This window comes from Pleurodeles waltl, chromosome 10, assembly GCF_031143425.1.
Source record: "Pleurodeles waltl isolate 20211129_DDA chromosome 10, aPleWal1.hap1.20221129, whole genome shotgun sequence".
Classification (NCBI taxonomy): Eukaryota; Metazoa; Chordata; class Amphibia; order Caudata; family Salamandridae; genus Pleurodeles; species Pleurodeles waltl.
In genome coordinates, this window is record NC_090449.1 from 125,081,763 (window position 1) to 125,101,142 (window position 19,380).

At 43.3% G+C, this 19,380-nt stretch overlaps 1 protein-coding gene across 2 annotated transcripts in view; it reads right to left on the reverse strand.

The window, feature by feature from the left end:
* The window catches only part of CARD11 (caspase recruitment domain family member 11), a 538,982-nt gene that overhangs the window by 145,682 nt on the left and 373,920 nt on the right, over nucleotides 1-19,380 (reverse strand). For both annotated transcript variants that reach the window (XM_069209962.1, XM_069209961.1), the window contains exons 11-13: nucleotides 19,126-19,250; nucleotides 17,335-17,435; nucleotides 8,409-8,461 (exon numbers count right to left, since the gene is read on the reverse strand). In XM_069209962.1, the coding sequence (XP_069066063.1) occupies nucleotides 8,409-8,461; nucleotides 17,335-17,435; nucleotides 19,126-19,250 (279 nt within the window). The remainder of the gene's footprint in view (nucleotides 1-8,408; nucleotides 8,462-17,334; nucleotides 17,436-19,125; nucleotides 19,251-19,380) is intronic.

Sequence of the window (19,380 nt, forward strand, 5' to 3'; positions counted from 1 at the left end):
TCATTAACACCTTGTCAAGGTGACGTCCTTTCACATTCAGGGAAAATAGGCAGAATTCATTGAGCATAGAATTTGCTACCGGTGCATGGAAACAGGTGGAAGTACCAATGCGAAATGAGGCTGTGCATTTAGTGCCCATGAAGGGTGTGGGCACGAGGGAACTTGATACTAAAGTACTTCACCACAGTCCACTTGTCCTTGTCCTCAATGTTGAGACAGTCAGTGAATGTGCTATTTCAAGCAGGAGGGAGGTGATTGTGTGCACAGGGTTCACTAACTACTCATAAGTGAGCTGGGTTTGGCCTATATTAAATAGAAAGACTTCCAGCATGAGATAAAGGATCTGATTCATAAAGATGTCTTACATTTTTAAGGAAGTTTACACTTTGGAGTAAATTTACTATTTTCCACATCCCCACAAACTGCACTTCTGCAGAAACTTACACTTTTATAATAACTTACAGGTGTGCTGTGAGTCTAGCATAACACATGGCCAACTACCGGTACTGTAATACTCTCCTATAGGAAATAATGAAGGTAGATTATAGCTATAAAAGTGTAAACTACTACTAAGGTCCAGTTTGGGGATATAGAAAAGAAGTAAACATACTCAAAAGTGGGAACTAGCAAAATTGGACCCACATTTCGGAAAGCAGCGCAGGAGGTTTGCAAACGTTTTATCAAAAATACATCTGGTGATAGAGCATTAACGCGAAACAGTTAATGAATTCCATAAGCGAAAGACACTGAGTAGCTTCTTTCCTTCAATTATCCAAGCTAGCTCTGACAAGTGGCAGGTCTGAGCACTCGTTGTTTGTTGAATATGAGCTGTAAAGGCTGACATCTCAAGGCCGGAGGCCGGGATCGCAATGAGGTGTCATTCATTCAAAGGGTCGGTGCAGGCGTCCTCGGAGGGTGCCAATGTATCGAATTTCAGCTGAGGTGGCAGGGCCCAGGTCTGAGGAGCTCTACTCCAGAGCTCGTCCCTCCCTGTCACATCAGAGACGCTTCACTTCAAACGGCGTAACAGTCTAATAGGAAGGCTGGGGGGCAGCAGGCATGAGTCAGCCATCGCTGCTGTGCCCATGGGAGCCGCCGGCCTGACCCTAGCACTATAGACAAGCATTGACACGCTTTCATCCTCTTGGCTTCAGCCTCCGGTGACGTGCTCAGCAGGACTTCCGGTAATGAGTCCTGCGTGGACTGTCATTTACTCGGGACGTCTGCGAAAACTCATTCTTGTCACAATTCGAGATAAAATACTCTTAAGAAAAATACCGAAGGCTATATCTTTAAAAAAAATGTATTCCTTGTCCCTCTCCCGCAAATGAAGCACTATAAACTGTACATTTAACTGCAGGTGCGCCAACACGGACTGCAAACCTGGAGCCCTGGGGACCTGAGAATATTTAAGGGAATATACATTAGACAGGAAGAAAGGGGTTGTCAAACATTTTTTCTTTATTTTCATATGCTGCCAACTGTACTTTTTTCCATATTGAATTATTCAGTGAATTAAACCCTGGGAAAAGTTAATTTAAACAGATGAAGAAACCGCACAACTCATTTCTTGATAAAATTATAACTGTAGTTAGCAAACCACCGTCAGCATGTAATGTGCGTCAGCTCAGTGGGAGGGAAACAACATTCATTAGAATGGAATCTCAAAATAATCTTCTGCAGAACAGCAGACAAAGTAGTTTATATGCTTCCTGCAGCATCTTCACCAAATAAGAACTTTATTGTTAACAAAACCTAAACGGCGTTTTATTATTCGCTGATGAGGATTTTTGTGGGCAGTGCGCATCAGTAAAGCCTCAAGGCGCTTAGGCAAACGAGACAAATCAATGTTTCAAACGACTCAGTATCAGTTTTGGAGTTTTATAAAGCGCTTGCACTCACCGAATGGTATCTTGGTGCTGATTTTTAGGTTGCAGATAAAACAGGAGTACCAGAAGGCGTCGTACCACGTCTGTACAGTGACAGGGAAAAGCCATGTTTTCAAGGGTTTGGTATCATTAGGAAGATCGTTAATGCTTCTTGCATATTTTCAGGGTGGTTTGATATTGTTGTAAGAACCCCATAAAAATAATAAACACAATCCTTGTGGCTGCACCACAAAAGTCACTACATAATCCTGTGCTTAACCCACTAGTAGCCCGGCACAACGCAGTCATGCTTAACTTAGAGGCAATGTGTAACATATTTATGTAGCACTCAAACAGTAATAAAGTGAAAACACAAGAAAAATCACAAACCAATTTAAAAATAGAGAAAATGTTAATAAATAAAATGACACAGAAACAACAAAAGTCTAATAAGCAGAATAAATTAATGAATCAATTGGTACTTGTAGAGGCTGGCTTATCACCCATGAGGGTATCCAGGTGCTGGGTTGCTGGTCTTAGTCAAAAAGCCGGGTCTTGAGTCTCCTGCTGAAATCCGCCAGCAAGGGTGATGTTCAGAGGTGGAGAGGGAAGGCGTTCCAGGACTTGGTGGCGAGGTGGGAAAAGAAGCAGCGTCCACTGTGGCTGCGGCGGATATGAAGTGTCTGTGCCAGGAAGAGGGCAAGGGAGGCAGAGCACAGGTTTATGGATGGTTGGAGGAAGTTTAGGTGGTGGTTCATATATACTGGTCCTTGGTCATGGAGGATTTTATAAGTGTGTCAGTAGTTTCAATTGGCATGTTTTCTGGACGGGGAGCCAGTAGAGGTTCTTCAGGAGCTGGGTAATGAGGGTATGTTTGGGCAGGTGGAGGATCAGTCTGGTTGCCGAGTTCTGTATTGTCTGGAGCCTTCTCATGAGTTTGGTGGTGGTTACTGAGTACAATGCGTTGCTGTAGTCCAGGCAGCTGGTGATAAGGGCTTGGATGAGGGTTTTTCTCATGCTTATGGGGAGCCATTTGAGGACCCTTTGGAGCATGCGGGGAGCTTGGAAGCAGGCAGAGGAGACTAAGTTGATCTGTCATTTCATGGTAAGTCTGTCGTCCAGGATGATGCTGAAGTTGCAGGCATTGTCTTTCGGTGTGGTGATCCAGGCGTTGAAGTACTTGACTGTCTGTTTCAGGTTGGTGGCAGCGTCGGGCTGGGTGGTGTTGAGGGCATATGTCAGTTTGGTCTGTGTCACTTTGTCCCAGCTGCAGAAGGAAGTGATTGCAGGGTTGGGGCTGGTGCGGGGTGATCCTTAGGTGGTGAAGTGGATGATGGAGTGGTCGGTCCAGGTGAGTTCTGTGGTATGGCTATATTTGACTCTGTTGCTTGATGTGAAGATCAGGTCCAGTGTGTGTCCTTCTCTGTGTGTGCAGTCTGTAACCAGCTGGGTGAGGCGGATGTTGTCCATCTGGTCCAAGAGGTTGGCGGAGTTCGCATCTTTGGAGTTGTGCAGGTGAAAGTAAAGGTCGATGAAGAAAATGTAGTGCTTAGACTCAAAGTTGAGTGGGGCGATGAAGTCTATGATGGCGTCACAGCGGTCTGTGTGTGGTCCTGAATGCAGGCAGTATTTTTTAAAGTTTTCAATAGAAATAGTGCCATGAAGGATAAGTCGGTTATCTGTTCCTGCTGGATTGAGTCAAAGTAAAAAATTCTACAAACATAGCTGATTTTTCATGAGAGAAGCACTTGCCGACGATTGGGCTGCAAGTTGAATCTGGAGAGGGGCTTGTCGAAAGCAGGTTGCTGAAGTCTTAGGCCTCGATTGGAACTTTGCTTGGGCCGTACAGTAGTCGCTGAGGTAAATAGTTGGTCAATAGTCAAACTTTGTGTTGATGGGAATGAGGAGCAGTTGTTGTTGATAAGAAGAGCCCTGGGCTGGGAAGACTGGGGTCTGGTCTCCAAAGGTATTGTTGGGTGTCAGATTCTGGTCTTATGTTGGCCCTGGCAAAGCCTGCTCATGTTTGTGAGGAGACAGGGGATGGCCATTTTTTAAATGAAGAGCCCAGAACCTCTGCTTACTCACCTGGAGTCCAGATCATGCAGATTTGAGGTTGGAGGAGTATACACTAGTACCAGCCAAGGGTGCGGAACCTGGAGGGGTACTGCTTAGGGGTTAGGAATCACTCCAGCAGAGGCCAGCAGCAGAATCTATGCAGGCCGGTTGGTGCTGACCCACTGGGCAGTTGATTGGAAGGCCTTTGGAAGGTTGTTGTGTCCCTCTAGATCAAACAGGAGATCAGGCAACTGACCCTTGGAGTCAATTCTGGGGTCCTCAGTTAAAGTCAAGCAGGTACAGCCTTCCTTCAGGCTTCAGACAGCAGGGTTGTCCTTCTTCTAAGTCTTCACAGGTCTGGGAGTTTTCAGAGGGTGCCACTTTTAAAGACAGTGCCAGTTGGTGTGTGGGGGTTATCCCCTTTATCTAACCATAAACTGGTTCTGCTCAGTTCATCCCCTTTCCCTGGGTTTGGAACCAAGTGGTCTAGAGTAACAAAGGACAGGCATGCCCTTGTGTGGGCTGTATTTTTCAGGGACAGGGCGGGCATATTAAGAAGTCAAGAAACAAGTGGACACACCCCTCAGGCTACCCCTGGAAGTTCAGGAGGGATTGAGTACAGTCCTTAGGACATCCTGCTCAGGAGAGGATTATTGTCCCCTACACCCAAGACCCTTTTGACCCCCGTCTGAAAGGAATACACACTAAACCACAGTAGAGCCATTAACATTCAGGCGACACTGGACAATCGCAGAACACATTTAGTTTAGGCAGCAAAATGCCAACTTTCTAAAAGTAGCTGTTAGACCTGACAGCCTTAGGGCGGTCAACCCCCAACTTTTTGCCTGCCTCCTTCCACTTTTTTGACACTGTTTTTGCTGATTTTCGGACTCTGCTCATTTTACCACTGCTAACCAGTGCTAAAGTGCATATGCTCTCTCCCTTAAACATTGTAACATTGGTCCATTCCCAATGGGCATATTTGTTCTACTTGTACGTCCCTTGTACAGTGCACTACATGTGCCCAGGGCCTGTAAATTAAATGCTACTAGTGGGTGTGCAGCACTGATTGTGCCAGCCACATAAGTAGCCTATAACCATGTCTCAGGCCTGCCATTGCAAGGTCTGTGAGTGGTTTCACTGCCACTTCGACTTGGCATTTACAAGTACTTACCAAGCCTTAAACTCCCCTTTTTCTATGTATAAATCACCCCTAAGGTAAGGTAGATAGGGCAGGGTGCTATGTAGGTAAACGACAGGACATGTACCTGTGTGTTTTATATGTCCTGGCAGTGGAAAACTCCTAAATTTGTTTTCCACTACTGTGAGGCCTGCTCCTTTTATAGGCTAACATTAGCGCTACCTTCATATACTGTTTGAGTGGCAGCCTCTGATCAGAAAGGAGTAGATAGGTCATATTTAGTATGGCCAGAATGGAAATACAAAATCCTGCTGATTGGTGAGGTTGGATTTTATTTACTATTTGAGAAATGCCACTTTTAGAAAGTGAGCATTTCTCTGCACTTAAAATCCTTCTGTGTCTTGCAGCCTGTCTCCAATCCACATTTGGCTGGTCTGGTTGACAGCTCCCTTGTGCATTTCAACCAAACAACCACAAACACATGATGCTCAGTCACACCTGCACCCATCTGCATACTGAAAGGATCTTCCTGGGCAGGAAGGGTGGAGGGCCTCACACTTACATTTCAAAGGACAGTGGCCTGCCCTCACACAACGGACTGCCAAACCCCCTACTGGGACCCTGGCAGACAGGGTTGTACTGAAAGGGTACCTTGTGTACTTCAAAACCACTCTTTGAAGTCTCCCCCACTTCAAAGGCACTTTTGGGTACATAAACTTGGTCCCTGACCCTACCAACTCAGACACTTCTGGACCTGAACCTGCAACATGTCAAGAGGAACTGCCTGGCTGCCGAAAGGACTCAACAGGACTGCTTTGCTGTGAAGGACTGCTGCTCTGCTGTTGCCCTGTTGCCGTGCTGCCCTCTGAATTTGCTGAGAAGTGCTCTTCAAGGGCTTGGATTGAGCTTGCCTCCTGTTTTCTGAAGTCTAAGGGCCAAAAAGACTTCATCTATTCAAGGAACTCCTTGTGCACTGAAAATCGATGCACAGCCTGCCGGAAACTATGCACAGCCTTGCCTACGATGAGAAAATCGCCTCACAGCCGAACCGGAACGATGCAGCCTGACTTCCAAGTGAAGAAACGACGCAGCACCTGCGTTGCGGCCGGAACCTCGACACCCAGCCCTACCAGATTGACGCACACCTGAACAAGAATGACACAGCCCGACTTCCTGAGTGAAGGATCGACGCAGCGCCTGCTGTTCGACAGAAAATTCAATACATCACCTACCTGATCGACGCAACGCCTGTGACTTCATCCCGCACACCCAAGATTTCCCCTCATCGTCACTGGGCTTCAAAGAGAAGCCTGCATTGCAGTGAGGAACCAAGCCTTCACGCCGCAAATCAACGCATTATTCTACTTGTACTTATGGACTCTTTATCTTTTTTACCCTAATTTAACCAGATAAATATCTTATATATTTTTTAAACTGTGTGGTGTATTTTTGTGGTGTTTTTACTGAGTTACTGTAGGATTTATTGTACAAATACTTTACACAGTGCCTTCTAAGTTAAGCCTGACTGCTCAGTGCCAAGCTACCGGAGGGTGGGCACAGGATAATTTGGATTGTGGGTGACCTACCCTGAATAAAGTGAGCGTCCGTGCTTGGACAGGGGGTAACCTGACTGCCAAACAAAGACCCCATTTCTAATAATGGCATTTTCAGAACAGTAACTTAAAATTATACTTTGCCATTAAGGAGGATTTAGATTACAATTCAAAAAGTGGAAAAAGTATTTCTCCATCTGGTTGCCATCTAAAGTTATCACTTGTTAAGTGCAATAAGGTCACCCAGTGTTTTCGTATTGGAGATTTAGCCTTGCTGCATATGTTCTACTTTTTAAATTCCATGCACCTTGCCCTATGAGCCTTTAAGGCCTACCTTAGATGTGACTTACAAGTATTAAAAACGAAGGTTTAGTGCTGGCAAAGGGTTCATTTCACCACGTGGAAATGGTAAGTTTAAAACTGCACACTTGGGCTGCAGAGGTAGAATGGATACTGCCACCCACTGGTAGCATTTTATTTACATATCATGCGTACATGTAGTATCATATGTTAGGGACGTACAAGTAACTTAAATGGACCAGTCAGATACATGCCAATTGTATCATGTTTCAGGGAGAGAGCACAAGCACTTTACCACTGGTTAGAGTAAAGTGTGCAGAGTCTTAAAAGCCAACAAAAACCGTTCAGCAAAGGAAGACGAAAATCTGGGGTGACCTACAAAAAGGGCCAGGTCCAATAGTAGCTACAACTTTCCTTCACCAGTTTTTTTTTCTGAGAAAGCCCCTAACATAATTTATTTTCCAATTCCAATTTTGAAAAGTTAAGAGATTTTGAACCTGCGATTTATTTGTCAAGTTTCTCTTGTTACGATCAATTTTATGGTCATTGTTTGTTAATTTTGTGCTGAGCTGTGTTCTACGGTGGTTATGTTACGTTATATTCTGTGCTGTGACAAATTGTGTACAGGACAATATGTAATGCAACATTATTCTCTGTTAGGTTGAGCTATGCTAGTTTATTTTTTGCTCTTCTGCTATGGGATGTTATTTTAAATGGGCGAGCATATGTTAAGTAATATTATGCTACCAGGTAAAATACTGTGCTAGGCTACTGTATGCAGTGTATTTTTTATACTGCAATGCATTGTTATGCTTTGTCGTGCTAGATTATGGTGCGCTGTTAGGGGTGTGGGAAATTGCGTAATTACTGGTTTACAAAATTTATGAATTTACGCAAACGTACACCAATGACCCAAAATATGATTAGCCCGTTTGTAGGTTAAAGTTTCACATGAGGGCGTACTTTGCTTAAACATGTCACGTATGATACTGGCAGGAGACATGTTTGAACCAGTCTCCGGCAAGTAAAAACACTCACACAAATTAAGCAATACGAAATTATGTGAAGTTTACAAAAGGCCAAAGTTGTGAGTTTCGTAATTTTTTTGAGCTTAACTAAATGTAAATCTGGCGTAATAGTTATGGTATAAATATTACACTGTGTTAATATTTATTTAGTTTAAAACAGGAATGGTTGTGCAACAACTCCTCTTGGTTGATTTAATGACGTTTTTCGCAGGCACCTGCATAGTGCAAGGCAATGCAAAGCATGGCGTTAACATGCCTGGCATTAAAAAGGACCAAGGGAGTAGTACACATTGTGCAGCATCACCTGATTAATACCTCACTCCTTAGCAAGCCTAGGCCATCGGGTCCAATGAATGTCTCGAGGCAACACGTGCAGGCTCAATGCACCACACTTCTATTTACTGCAACAGTGGCTGGCATCGAATGACAAAAGACAAGCTGAAAAGCAACTTGGCCTGCTTACCGTCAAACTCCAAGCCTTCACAGTACGTGCTGCTGATGTCTTCTTCAGTTAGGCTGCACAAAAAGTGAGAACATATTAGCAAATATACTGATTTTGCTACATAGGGAACTTTCAAGCCAAATCGTAGGTCTTTAAACCTCTGATGTAAAAGGCCAATGATTGATATCCAAGTAAAATGACAGAAATGACTTCATCTGCCCTACTAGGAGCCACGCCCCCTTGGAGCGCTTAAAATGTGGGTCCAATTCACAAACAAAGCAATAAATCTACACCTCTAAAAATACCAGCAGGTAAGAGAGCACATTGTATACTTTTGAGAATTCACAATCATTCCAAGTAGCACACCTGGAAAGCTGGTCCAATCTCAGCATCTAGGCGTACTATTAGTAATGTCATTTGACACCTCTTGAGGGATCCAACTCCAACTATGCCCAATTCTATGTAGCTTAAAACACGGGAGGAATGAAGCCTACTGTGTAAATAAATGCACATTTTGATCTGTCTATAGGGAAAACACCCCACTTCATTCCGGAGAAATCCCACCCTCTACACGCTCAGTGGATCTGGGGTCATTTGCCCCCAAGTCCATCTGGGAAGGAGAGCTACTCTAGCCCTTTGAAGGAGTACTTCTATGACTACTTTCAGGGTTGTAATGACAGATATTCCAAGTAATACAAGTATTTCAGCCTGCCAGAAAACCCTTTGTGAATTCCTGGCTGGTGTAAATACTGTCATTTTCAGCTGTAAACAGACAGTATACATTCCGTTCATTTTCTGTTTATTTAAAAAAATGAAAATGTATCAAATAAGGCTCCTTTTGAGTGTCTTCCCATGCTGTCTGTCCAGACTGCCGGGCCAATATCTGTGCATGGGGAGTTACATCTATGAAAATAACTACAGTATTGGAATTGTGATTATCCTGTAAGGCTAACGTTCTTGTGTAAGTGCTCTTGCATTACACGTGGCCGCTTTTCATGTGAGCCTCAGCAGGCGTCCAAGTGAGTGACCATTCACTGGTTTGTTAAAGTATTTGCTGTTTCTCCTAGAGCTTTTATACAAAGCAGTGAACAAAGCAGTGAAGAAAACCCAGAAAAAACAAAGTGATCAACAGCAAGGGTTCGGTCTTGATTATTTGGCACCAGAAGATGTTCTCTCAGAAGTCTATTACAAGAAGATAAAGTAGAGGCACTTGAAACAGCAAGAGGCACTTGAAACAGCAAGATGAAGTTTATTCAACAATTTGGGGCTTAGGGGCAGATGTACAAATGAGCAAAACTGGGACACAGCACACGGAGGATGAGCGACATTCAGTATTACACAAAGACCGAGAAGGACAAGAGAAACCAATAACTGAGCAAAACACCACAAGCATTATCAAAGCAAAGATAATAGGTCTCTTCTTTGGGTTTAGCCATTCAGCATCTCCGATTCTGTGCAGCGTGGTAAGAAAAAGAGAAAAAAAGTAATTTAATAAGCCTGCGCACAAAAAAAAACCGCGTTCGCACACCTACAAAATAACACAAGTGTTGTAATCTTTGTTTATAGAAACAAGTTGGATCGGTAAACAAAAAGAAAAAAAGTAGTGTGAGCAGGTGGAGGATCCAACGTGAGTGGGGGAAGCAACACAGAAGGAGGTTGTGATCCCAGAGGGTAGGGTGCTGAAGCAGCAGCTGGGCAGAGGAATCAACATAGGGGGCAGGTGGAAGTAACAAGCAGGATGCTGGTGGGGAAGCGACACAGATGGTGAGGGGAAGGAAACAAACGGAGAGGACCATGGAGCTGGGAAGCAACAGGAAAGATAGAGCACAATGTGGAGCTGGGTGGGAGGAAGCACAAAGCAATGTGGGGAGGAGAAGCACAAGACAATGAGTTCATCACAGGAAAGGGAGAAGCAACACAGGCAGAGAAAGAGGAACACAAGTGTCGCGGAGGAGGAAAGTACACTAGGAATACTTCTGGAAAACACATGCACTCCTGTAGAGTGCTTAAAAAGATAGAAAAACAGTTTTGCCAAAAAAGCAAGTAGCGGAAGGATAAGGTATGGTAAAATATTTAAAACACATAAACTTGGTTTACTTACCCATATCGAATTCCAATTAGGAAGGCCTGAAAGGGAGTTCCTTCCTGATTTCGATTCAGTGTAGCATACATCAATGGTTACATACAAAAGTGATTTATCAAAAGAGGTGCAGATGAGTTTGCAAAGGTGGAAGGTATCCCCTTTGAGACACCTATCCCTTTGTAAATGTATTGGCCAGCCTTGGGGGGAGTAAGTAGTGGCCCAGAGAACCACTGCATGCTGCCACTATATAATCACACCAAGGAGTTATCTTTTTAAAGGAGCACTACTTCTTTTAAGCAACATGGGCTGCTTTAATATAAAGAAGGTTTCGATTTAGTAATTCAAATGCTGTTCCTTGATAGCTACCATCCCTGTATAAATAGCCAATCCGGAGGTGAGCCAAATAGAGACCAGCTTTATTCATTTTCATTGGAATGTTACACTGCAAGAAACTTTGATTGGAGATTTTGCCACCTGACCTATTAGTACATAGGTCACATCACAAAATCAGAGAGAGTTTGCAAACACAATTGCAATCACTGTTTGTATCCTATCTTTTTATACATCAGACCAATAGAGCAAAGCAGTTTCAGCTGAGTAACCAAGGCGAAATCTAAATAACACTATGGAAAAGGGATTTCACAAGTGGTCATGGAAGATGGTCAGTGGATGAAGCTGATAGATACATAGGGTCTGGTGTACAAAGCATTTTGTGGTTGTTAAACCTGTGATTCACAAAACCACACAGGTTGTGACAGTAAAATGGCTTTTTGATATTTATATAAAACCCACTATACAAATCAGGAAAGCATTTCTGAATCACAAAATGGGTTTATCAGCCCATACCAAACTGCTATTAGGAAAGGGCATGGAAGGGGAGTTCCTTCCTAATTGTGATTCAGCATTTATGTATCAGCGATTACATACAAAACTGAGTTCTCAGCTAGGGTGGTAATTGGTTTGCAAATGCAATTGTTTTCCCTTTGGGAAGGTCTTCCAAAGTGGTGAAAGACTTAGGGGAGCAGGCAGTGGCCCAGAGGATCACTGCTTGTGTCCTGATCATTTAACAGGCTGGTAATATTTTATTTTGATGCAATGTCACTTCCTTTAAGCTTCTGTAAAAACAGATATGTCCTATTTGGGAATCCAAATGCTGTTCCTTGCGGGCTACCATCTTTTTGTATTCAGCCAAACACAAGGGGTCCAAATAGAAACTGGTTTAATTATTATTCATTAGGCCAGTTATGCTGCAACAACCATTGACTGGAGATTTTGCCACATGACCTACTAGTACATAGATCAAATTGTAAAATCAGAGAAAGATCAATAGTCTATGCACAATTTACAATTACTATTTGAAAACTGTCTTTTTATACAGTAGGCCCATAGAGTAGTTTCAGATAAGTTTCCATAGAGAAATTAGACTAAAGTGTGCAGAAGGGATTACTCACTTATAAAAAAGAAGACAGTTGAGAAGATCAGTGTTCTAAAAATGCTTGAGAGGTGAGGAAGCAAAGAGATAGGTTTGAGGGATCATAAGACCAATAAAGGTAACCTTAATAGCAGACTGGAAGGTCAAGAGACCAGCCCAAGACGAGAGTGTCAGAATTAAAAATGTAACCAAATATGGCAAGTTACTTACTTAAGCCTACAAACTCAACTACAATGTATGCCATCAACCAACCAGGACTCTCCATAATCTCTGTCCTGGGTTTTTCTTTCACTTCCAGTGTAATTCATCTCCTTGCAGTCAGCCTTGTGGCTCGGCACCACAAGTCTTTTCCCTTGAGAATTCCATGTCAGGTCTTGTCTGGTGGTCTTTGATGCAGGCTTGTGGAGGGTGTGACCTATTCAACCCCAGAGCCTTTTCATGATTTCTTGATGAGCAGGGACTTGGAAAGTCTGCTGCCATAAGTCGTTGTTGCTGATGGTGTTTGGCCAGCACCTTTGGAAGATTTCCCTCTGACAGGTGTTGATGGAGGTCTAGAATATTTTGGTGGTGGTCACTGTTGCCCTACAAGATTCTTCTCCATACAGGAGAACCAATTTTACTTTGGTGTTAAAAAGTCTGATCTTGGTTTGAAAAGTTAGGACATTGGTGCTACAGATCTTCTTTAGCTGAATGAAGGCAGCCCTTGTTTTGACAATTCATGCCTTGACATGGGCATCTGTGTAGGTGAAGGCCAGAATCTCTTCTAGTGAATCACCTGCAAGAGTTACTGCAGTTGTGCTGGCTGTGTTAGCCTCAGGATCTTGGTTTTCCCCTTTGGATGCTGTGGTTGAGGTGTGCTGTTGTGGCTGCTACTTTGTCAGTCATCTCTTGCATCTGTAGATGGATATGGGAGAGTAGGGCTACGGTGTCTACAAAGTCCAGGTCACTGAACTTTGTCCAGGGTGTCCACTGGATCCCATTTCTTCTCCTTACTGTGGACATATTCTTGAACCATTCTATGGTCATCAGAAAGAGAAAATGAGAGAGCAAATAACCCTGGCAGACTCTAGTCCTCACTTGTAAGGCTTCAATGAGTTGTCCTCAATGAACTATCTTGCAGGTCATTCTCTCGTAGGAGTTCCTAATGAATCTTTCGAATTTATCTGGCACACTCTCTGTCTCTGTCCATGATGTAGAATGCCTTCTCGTAGTGGATGAAGTTAATGTCAAATATTGCCACGGATAAGGAAATGCAGATTCCACCAGTGGCAATGAAAGATGGTCAGTGGAGAAAGCTATTGGATGAGCTCTATGCAAGAGTGCCCAATCTTCCACCTCTGAGGTATGATTGAAAGTTGCAATATCACAAAGGGATCAGTAGCTCGGCTAGACTTAGGGATTCTCTAGGTTTTCAAACTATGCTTTTTCAGGCACAATCGAGATTCAGCGTGGGACACAGCACAAAGAAAGTGTTGGTTGAGGTAGTGAATCAAGGTGGACTTTAGATAGGGGCAGATGCACTGCTCCTATCCTTTTAGATCTATCAGCCACTTTCTACAAATCTGCTGTCTTCCTAACCAGATTGAGGGAAATTGGTGTTGGGCCCTGGCTCTTCAATGGATGGGCTGTTATCTTACAGAGTGCCATGAGAAAGTCAAAATGGCTCCTCATAGTCTGAAGAGGAGAAGTTCCCTTCAAATCTGGGGCACATCAGTGTTTGTCTCTGAACCAGTGGTGGCCAGTTATTTTAGCAGGGGCAGGGTGCATGGGGCACACATACACACTCACGTACACCCACACCATCCATTCACAACACTCACTCCCAAATAGTCACATATACATGCATGCATGCACCAAACATTTAACAACAAAATCACACTAACATGCGTAGCTCTGCTTTGGAGGTCCCAGGACTGTTGGGACTGCTGCCTTCCTCATTGGCTGAGGGGAGGCAGAGGCCCCTACCTCTTCTCAGAGGGGAATGGGCTCAGTGAGAGTTGCTGACCTCACCCTATTCTGTTATAAGGTGTCAGTGATTGACACTCTACGTGGGGTACTTTGGGGCTTAAAACTGAAACACCCTGATCCAAGGGAATCAGTGGTGCTTCAAGGTGATTTGCCAGGCTGAAGAGGTGACTTTTTCAACTTGGCAAAGTTCAGCCCAGGCAGCCAAAAGCCTGCACATTTAGCACAAGTCTAGCTCCTGCTGCCTGACCTGAAAATAAAGAGTGTCTGTAAAACTGACCTTTGCTCAGCCTGACAGACAATCTTCTTGTTGGGCAAAAGGTGGGGGGCAAGGCCTCTCCACCCATTAGGATGGGCCACAGCTGCTCTGAACCCCATGATGTTTATTTTTGTGTAACCACTTTGGTTAAACTCATAAGATCTTACAGATACCACTTCACAATGTATGTGTATGATAACGAGTTGATTATTCAATTGGGATGGTGATCAAAATCAGAATTGCACAACATTTAAAACTTGTATGATGGGGACACCCAACTAGAAGAGTGAAAATGCATTAACCACTCAACTCTGATAAGACTGAGGTAATGATCTCTGGCCCGAGTAAAAGTTTGGTGTGTCATGTGGTGGCCCTTAGATCTTGGTTCTATCACAATCTGTAAAACAGCAGCCATGGTTTACCTGAATGACAAGCTTTCCTTTTTATAAACAAATAAATAAACCATGTAATTTCCACATGTGTGTTTTATCTCAGACTGTTGAAGAAAATCCTTCCCTTTTTACCCTTGGAAAATTGGAAGCTAGAAGTCCAGGCTCTGATTTTAACTAGACTGGTCCATTGTAATAGCCTCTACCTAGGATTAAATAAGCCTGAGCTTATGAAGCTTCAAATTGCCCAGAATCAGGCTGTGCAACTGATTTTCATGCTACATAAAGCAGCCCATGTTTCCTCCTACAGGAGGGTGCTTCACTGGCCAGTTTGTAAATATTTCAGCTGCTAAATTTCGGATGAATTTAGGAATGGGGCTGCAAATTTAACCAATGCTCATGTAAAGCGCTCAAATTGTACAGTTGAGATTGTGCTATATAAAAATGCGAAAAAATATATATATAAAAGAGAATCCACTCCAACTTGCAGCCTTTGTTGGGCACAATGCAGCTTTTGTCAGCCGCAGACACCGCAAAGAAACAGAGAGATGCCAGCAGAAAAAATAATATACCACTACGAGCACGAAGCGGAGAGGCAAAAGAAAAAAGTAGTGCACTGACACAAAGGTATGTGGCCGATCGTGCAATACTCCACGTAACAGGGTCAGTCTTCAAGGCAGTAAAAAAACAGCCTCAAGGCAGGACAAGCCTAAAGGATTTATCTAACAAACCAAAGGAATTTCGAAAGGCAGGCCAAGGAAAGAATGAAAGTGATGGGCATGTGATGGGACGTGGTGAAAGCCCAGAGAAGTAGATTACAGCATGTTCAGACACAGAGCATTTGTGCTGCCTAGGCTCGACCTAAAAAGGAGGAAATAAGGCACTGATATTAGCAATTTTTGAAGTAAGGTAGAGTCAAAATCTTCCATAGTGTGGAATGAGCAGTAAGGAGGACCAGGAGAAAAAAATAAAAATATATGGGGGGATGTATGGAACAGATGACAAGAATTCTGACCCTCAAATGAGTAGATGGAGAAGGGATGTGGTTAAATAACTGTGGTGGAACTGTACTGTTTGTAGTTTCATTTTTTTGAAGAAATCGAAACAAACTGATGAATACAGATGGTATGATAAAAATATATGTGTAAGTATAGAAAAAAAGTTGAAAATGAAATGTTCTAAAACTTGGAACCCTACTTATGGTATTTGATGCAGCCCCACAATGGAAGTGAATGAGAAAAAAACAGACACGCCCCTAAGTTGTACTCTCGGATGTCATATACTGTTGGACGAAGGAATCCCATAGTGTGGACATAGATTTACCAATAAAGTAAACATAAACTAAAGAGATGGTTCAAGCTTCTTTTGGATTTTGCAATGTTGACACCCTAGCAGAAGGTCTTTGAAGTGTAGACAAGTATACTCAAGCGAGATTCATAATGAAGGTGACTTACATGAGAAGTGTTTGTGAGTCAAGAACAAGGTACAGCAAAACTAAGGAAATTCAATCCAAAGCATCTTATAGGAAAACTGTTTAGAAGTCAAAACCCAATTAGTAACTAGCAGAACCTATGGCGGTTCAGTGCAGAAGCAGAGGCCAACCACTGCCTGTAGTAAAAATATGTGTTCAGTATCTGAAAAATACCCAAAGGCACAGGGAGTCATGTGATCATTTTGATGGATATGTATAATGCAACTTCACATGTTGTGCATATTGTTAGCAATAGCTACATCAAGTGACAAACTTGAATGCAGGGACTGAAGCACTCATGTATTTCACCACAATTAGAGGTGTTACAGTATTGTAGAATATTGTCCATTCTAATTGCATGAGGAAGCAGATCTATACAGTGAATCATGGCAGAGATAAAAAAGGCCAAGAGCTTATAGTGGCTGCAAGTTACTAAAGTTAGTTTTTAGTGCTCACCTTACTCTTCCACTATGAGACATTTTGCCACCAGCCCAGCATGTGGTACACAACACAGCTGAATGAGGGTGAAGTTCCAAAACTTGGCAAGAGCAAGACAGACATTGATGGAGGCCTAAGGGGTTGAACCACTGGTCTGTAACTAGGAAGATGTTGGTAAGGATACCCATAAAGCTATTGATTCCCATATATAGTGCTATTCGGGTAGTACTGGAACATTTACTCCCCAGCCTCAGCAGATTTCCTCACACAACCACATTGTTACAAGTGTAAAACACATTTTGTGAACAGCAAAACGTTTTTTATGCTCATAAAACAATATTTGCACACAGCTTTGAGAACTGAGATAGTTGTGAAAATTACAAGTACTTGTTATGAGCACATCTTTCACACCCATTAAAGCAAACAATCTGATAGGTGACCTGGCAGTTCGGGGTCCACTGCTCCTACTCCGGCAAGACCAAGGTTGCACAAACAACACTCTCTCAACCATGGGCTATGAAAAGTGCCATGGATACAGTAGAAACTGGAATACTTAATTACTTCATACGGGATATGAAGTGCTATATAAGTAATGCACGCATAGTACAGAGAATCCATGTCAGGCCTCGAAAAGGGGAATTGAAAGAACTATACAAATATCAGTACAAAACAATACATTACAATACCGTATTAATTGAGACCAGTGCAGTCCATTGATCACCCAATCATTTTAGAGACTCTGGCTTCATCGAGAAGCATTTTTCACAGTCTTTGAACAGAATAATGGCTTTGCTCTCTTGTTTACAAGCTACTTACAGTTGAACCTTGAGGAGAGGATGCCCTTCTGATAAGGCTCACATAAAAGGCATACCTGTGATTTAGATGCTCTGTTCCTTTTGAGGTGTCTTACCTGCATGGAGTGGCGTATTCGATGTGACGCCGAAGAATAGAATCACTTCCTGGTGGCTCCGGTTTTGTAGACCTGACGCTGATGTTACGGCTTTTTGCAGACTGCATGAAAATAAATAATATATCAATGTATTAGGAAAATTGAGAGCCTAGCCACAAAGGCAAGTTGGAGTAGTACTCTTAGACAGTGTTTAATTTGTGAAAGAAAGAGTGCCGATGCCTGAAGCTTTTCTCAGAAGCCTGCAGCCCATGCAAGTAAATGTTGATGCACCAAATACCACGGCAGGAAGCCTTAAACCCATCTCATACCTCTTTAATCCACTACCAACACTACCCGCCCTTTTATCTCACTCCTGTGGACTCCTGTTTTCTCTGTTTGTGATGGGTTTGCTGTCTTTCCCTTTCCCTGTCTTCCCAATCCGTGTGTTTTTCCCTTTCTTGCACTTGGTAAACCATTGATGCAGAAAAATAAATGCAAGTCCCCCAAAATAAGTGCCAATGGCCCCACCAACTCAAATTACACACTGCTCTTACATGCCTATGTCAATCAGGTCCAAAACATTTAGAAGCAGAACAAAATGGGAATATAAAGGGAATATTCGTATATAACTAGTACCAGAAGAAAGGAATTTGACCTCTTTGCACTTTAACTGAGAGTTCAACATTGGAGGACCGAGTCAAGGATGCATTTAACAGTATGTAAAAGAATACTCCTCTAGTAAGGTTTCCTAGACTCATGAATACTTTTGTCAGACAGCCCCACAGACGTCTGTATTGTACAATATGAAGCAAAAAACAGCGTCAATTTAGAAGCCATCATAAAGACCTGCTGGCTCCTGTGGGCTATCAATGGCTTGCGAACCGATGCATTGTTTTTTGCCTCACACTGATTCTATGAGTGCCTGCACCAACCTCTATAAAATAATTGCCTGCGTTGTATATTTTACCATTCAACTGTTGATGCCCCTAAGAGCAAGCTTCGCCAAGTGCCAGCTGCTGCATCATTGTGTGTGCCAGGATCTGCACAGTCTTCACTCCTAGAGGTCTTTAGACATCCCTAGCCACCATGGAACTAGAGCAGGCACTCTGCCAGCTTCCGCGCCTATGCAATTGTGCACCCTGTGCAGAATCACACATTCCATTCACTGCTTTTAGGTAATAAAAAGTGGCTAATGCGCCTCTTTCATCAAAGGAAGACAAGTCTCCTGAATGCCACAAGACTTCAGGGATGAAGATGATAATGAGTATTAATCTTTTCAACATCTTTTTAGTGAAACGTGAAAAGAGGTTTTGGAGAAACTTACAAACACATATCGGCCGTCCATATCTTGGAGCACTAGACAGAAAGGAGCAATTTAAGGTCGGGTCCCTCTTGTGAGACATCCAAGGGCATAGAATAAGAGGTCAGCAAGCCTCTAAATCCAGGATCCCATAGGTCACAAAATAATGAGCAACTGAGCCCTCCTAATGCGATGTAGCAAGACAGTGAGTGCGTCATTACGCCTACGTTGGTCGATGCATATTGAGAACTGGCGTAAACAACCGAATCAGTTGTTCAGATGCCAAAGCCAGGGCTAAGTCTGGGGTTCAAATGTTTTCCCTGTTCTCGCGCAGGCAAACATTCTCAGAAATAGGGCAAAGCCCAGGTCTTTCAGCATCTGAGCTGATAGCCTGAGAGCAGCCTGCCTTCTCCAATTCAAACTTCTCTTTCGCTTTACATCAGCCCCTGGGCCCAATTGACACCGCGACCTTGGCCGCAGGCAGCGTCTGCAAGAACCGGAAGGACACTTACACACTTGGTGACTTCCGCGCTGCCGTCCGAGGCCACGGAGTTATTGACCGACACTGTGTGGGAGGAGGCGGTGTCCCTGCGGCTGCTGCTGACTTCGACCCTGTCGTCTTCATGCTCCCGGACAGCTGCAGACGAAAGTGAGGAAGAAATGCTATTTATTTTTCTAAAGTGTTTTTTTTCAGCTGTACTACATCTTTGAGAATATGTGCAACATCAAAATCAGGTACAAGCTCTTGTTGGACTAAAAGACCACCA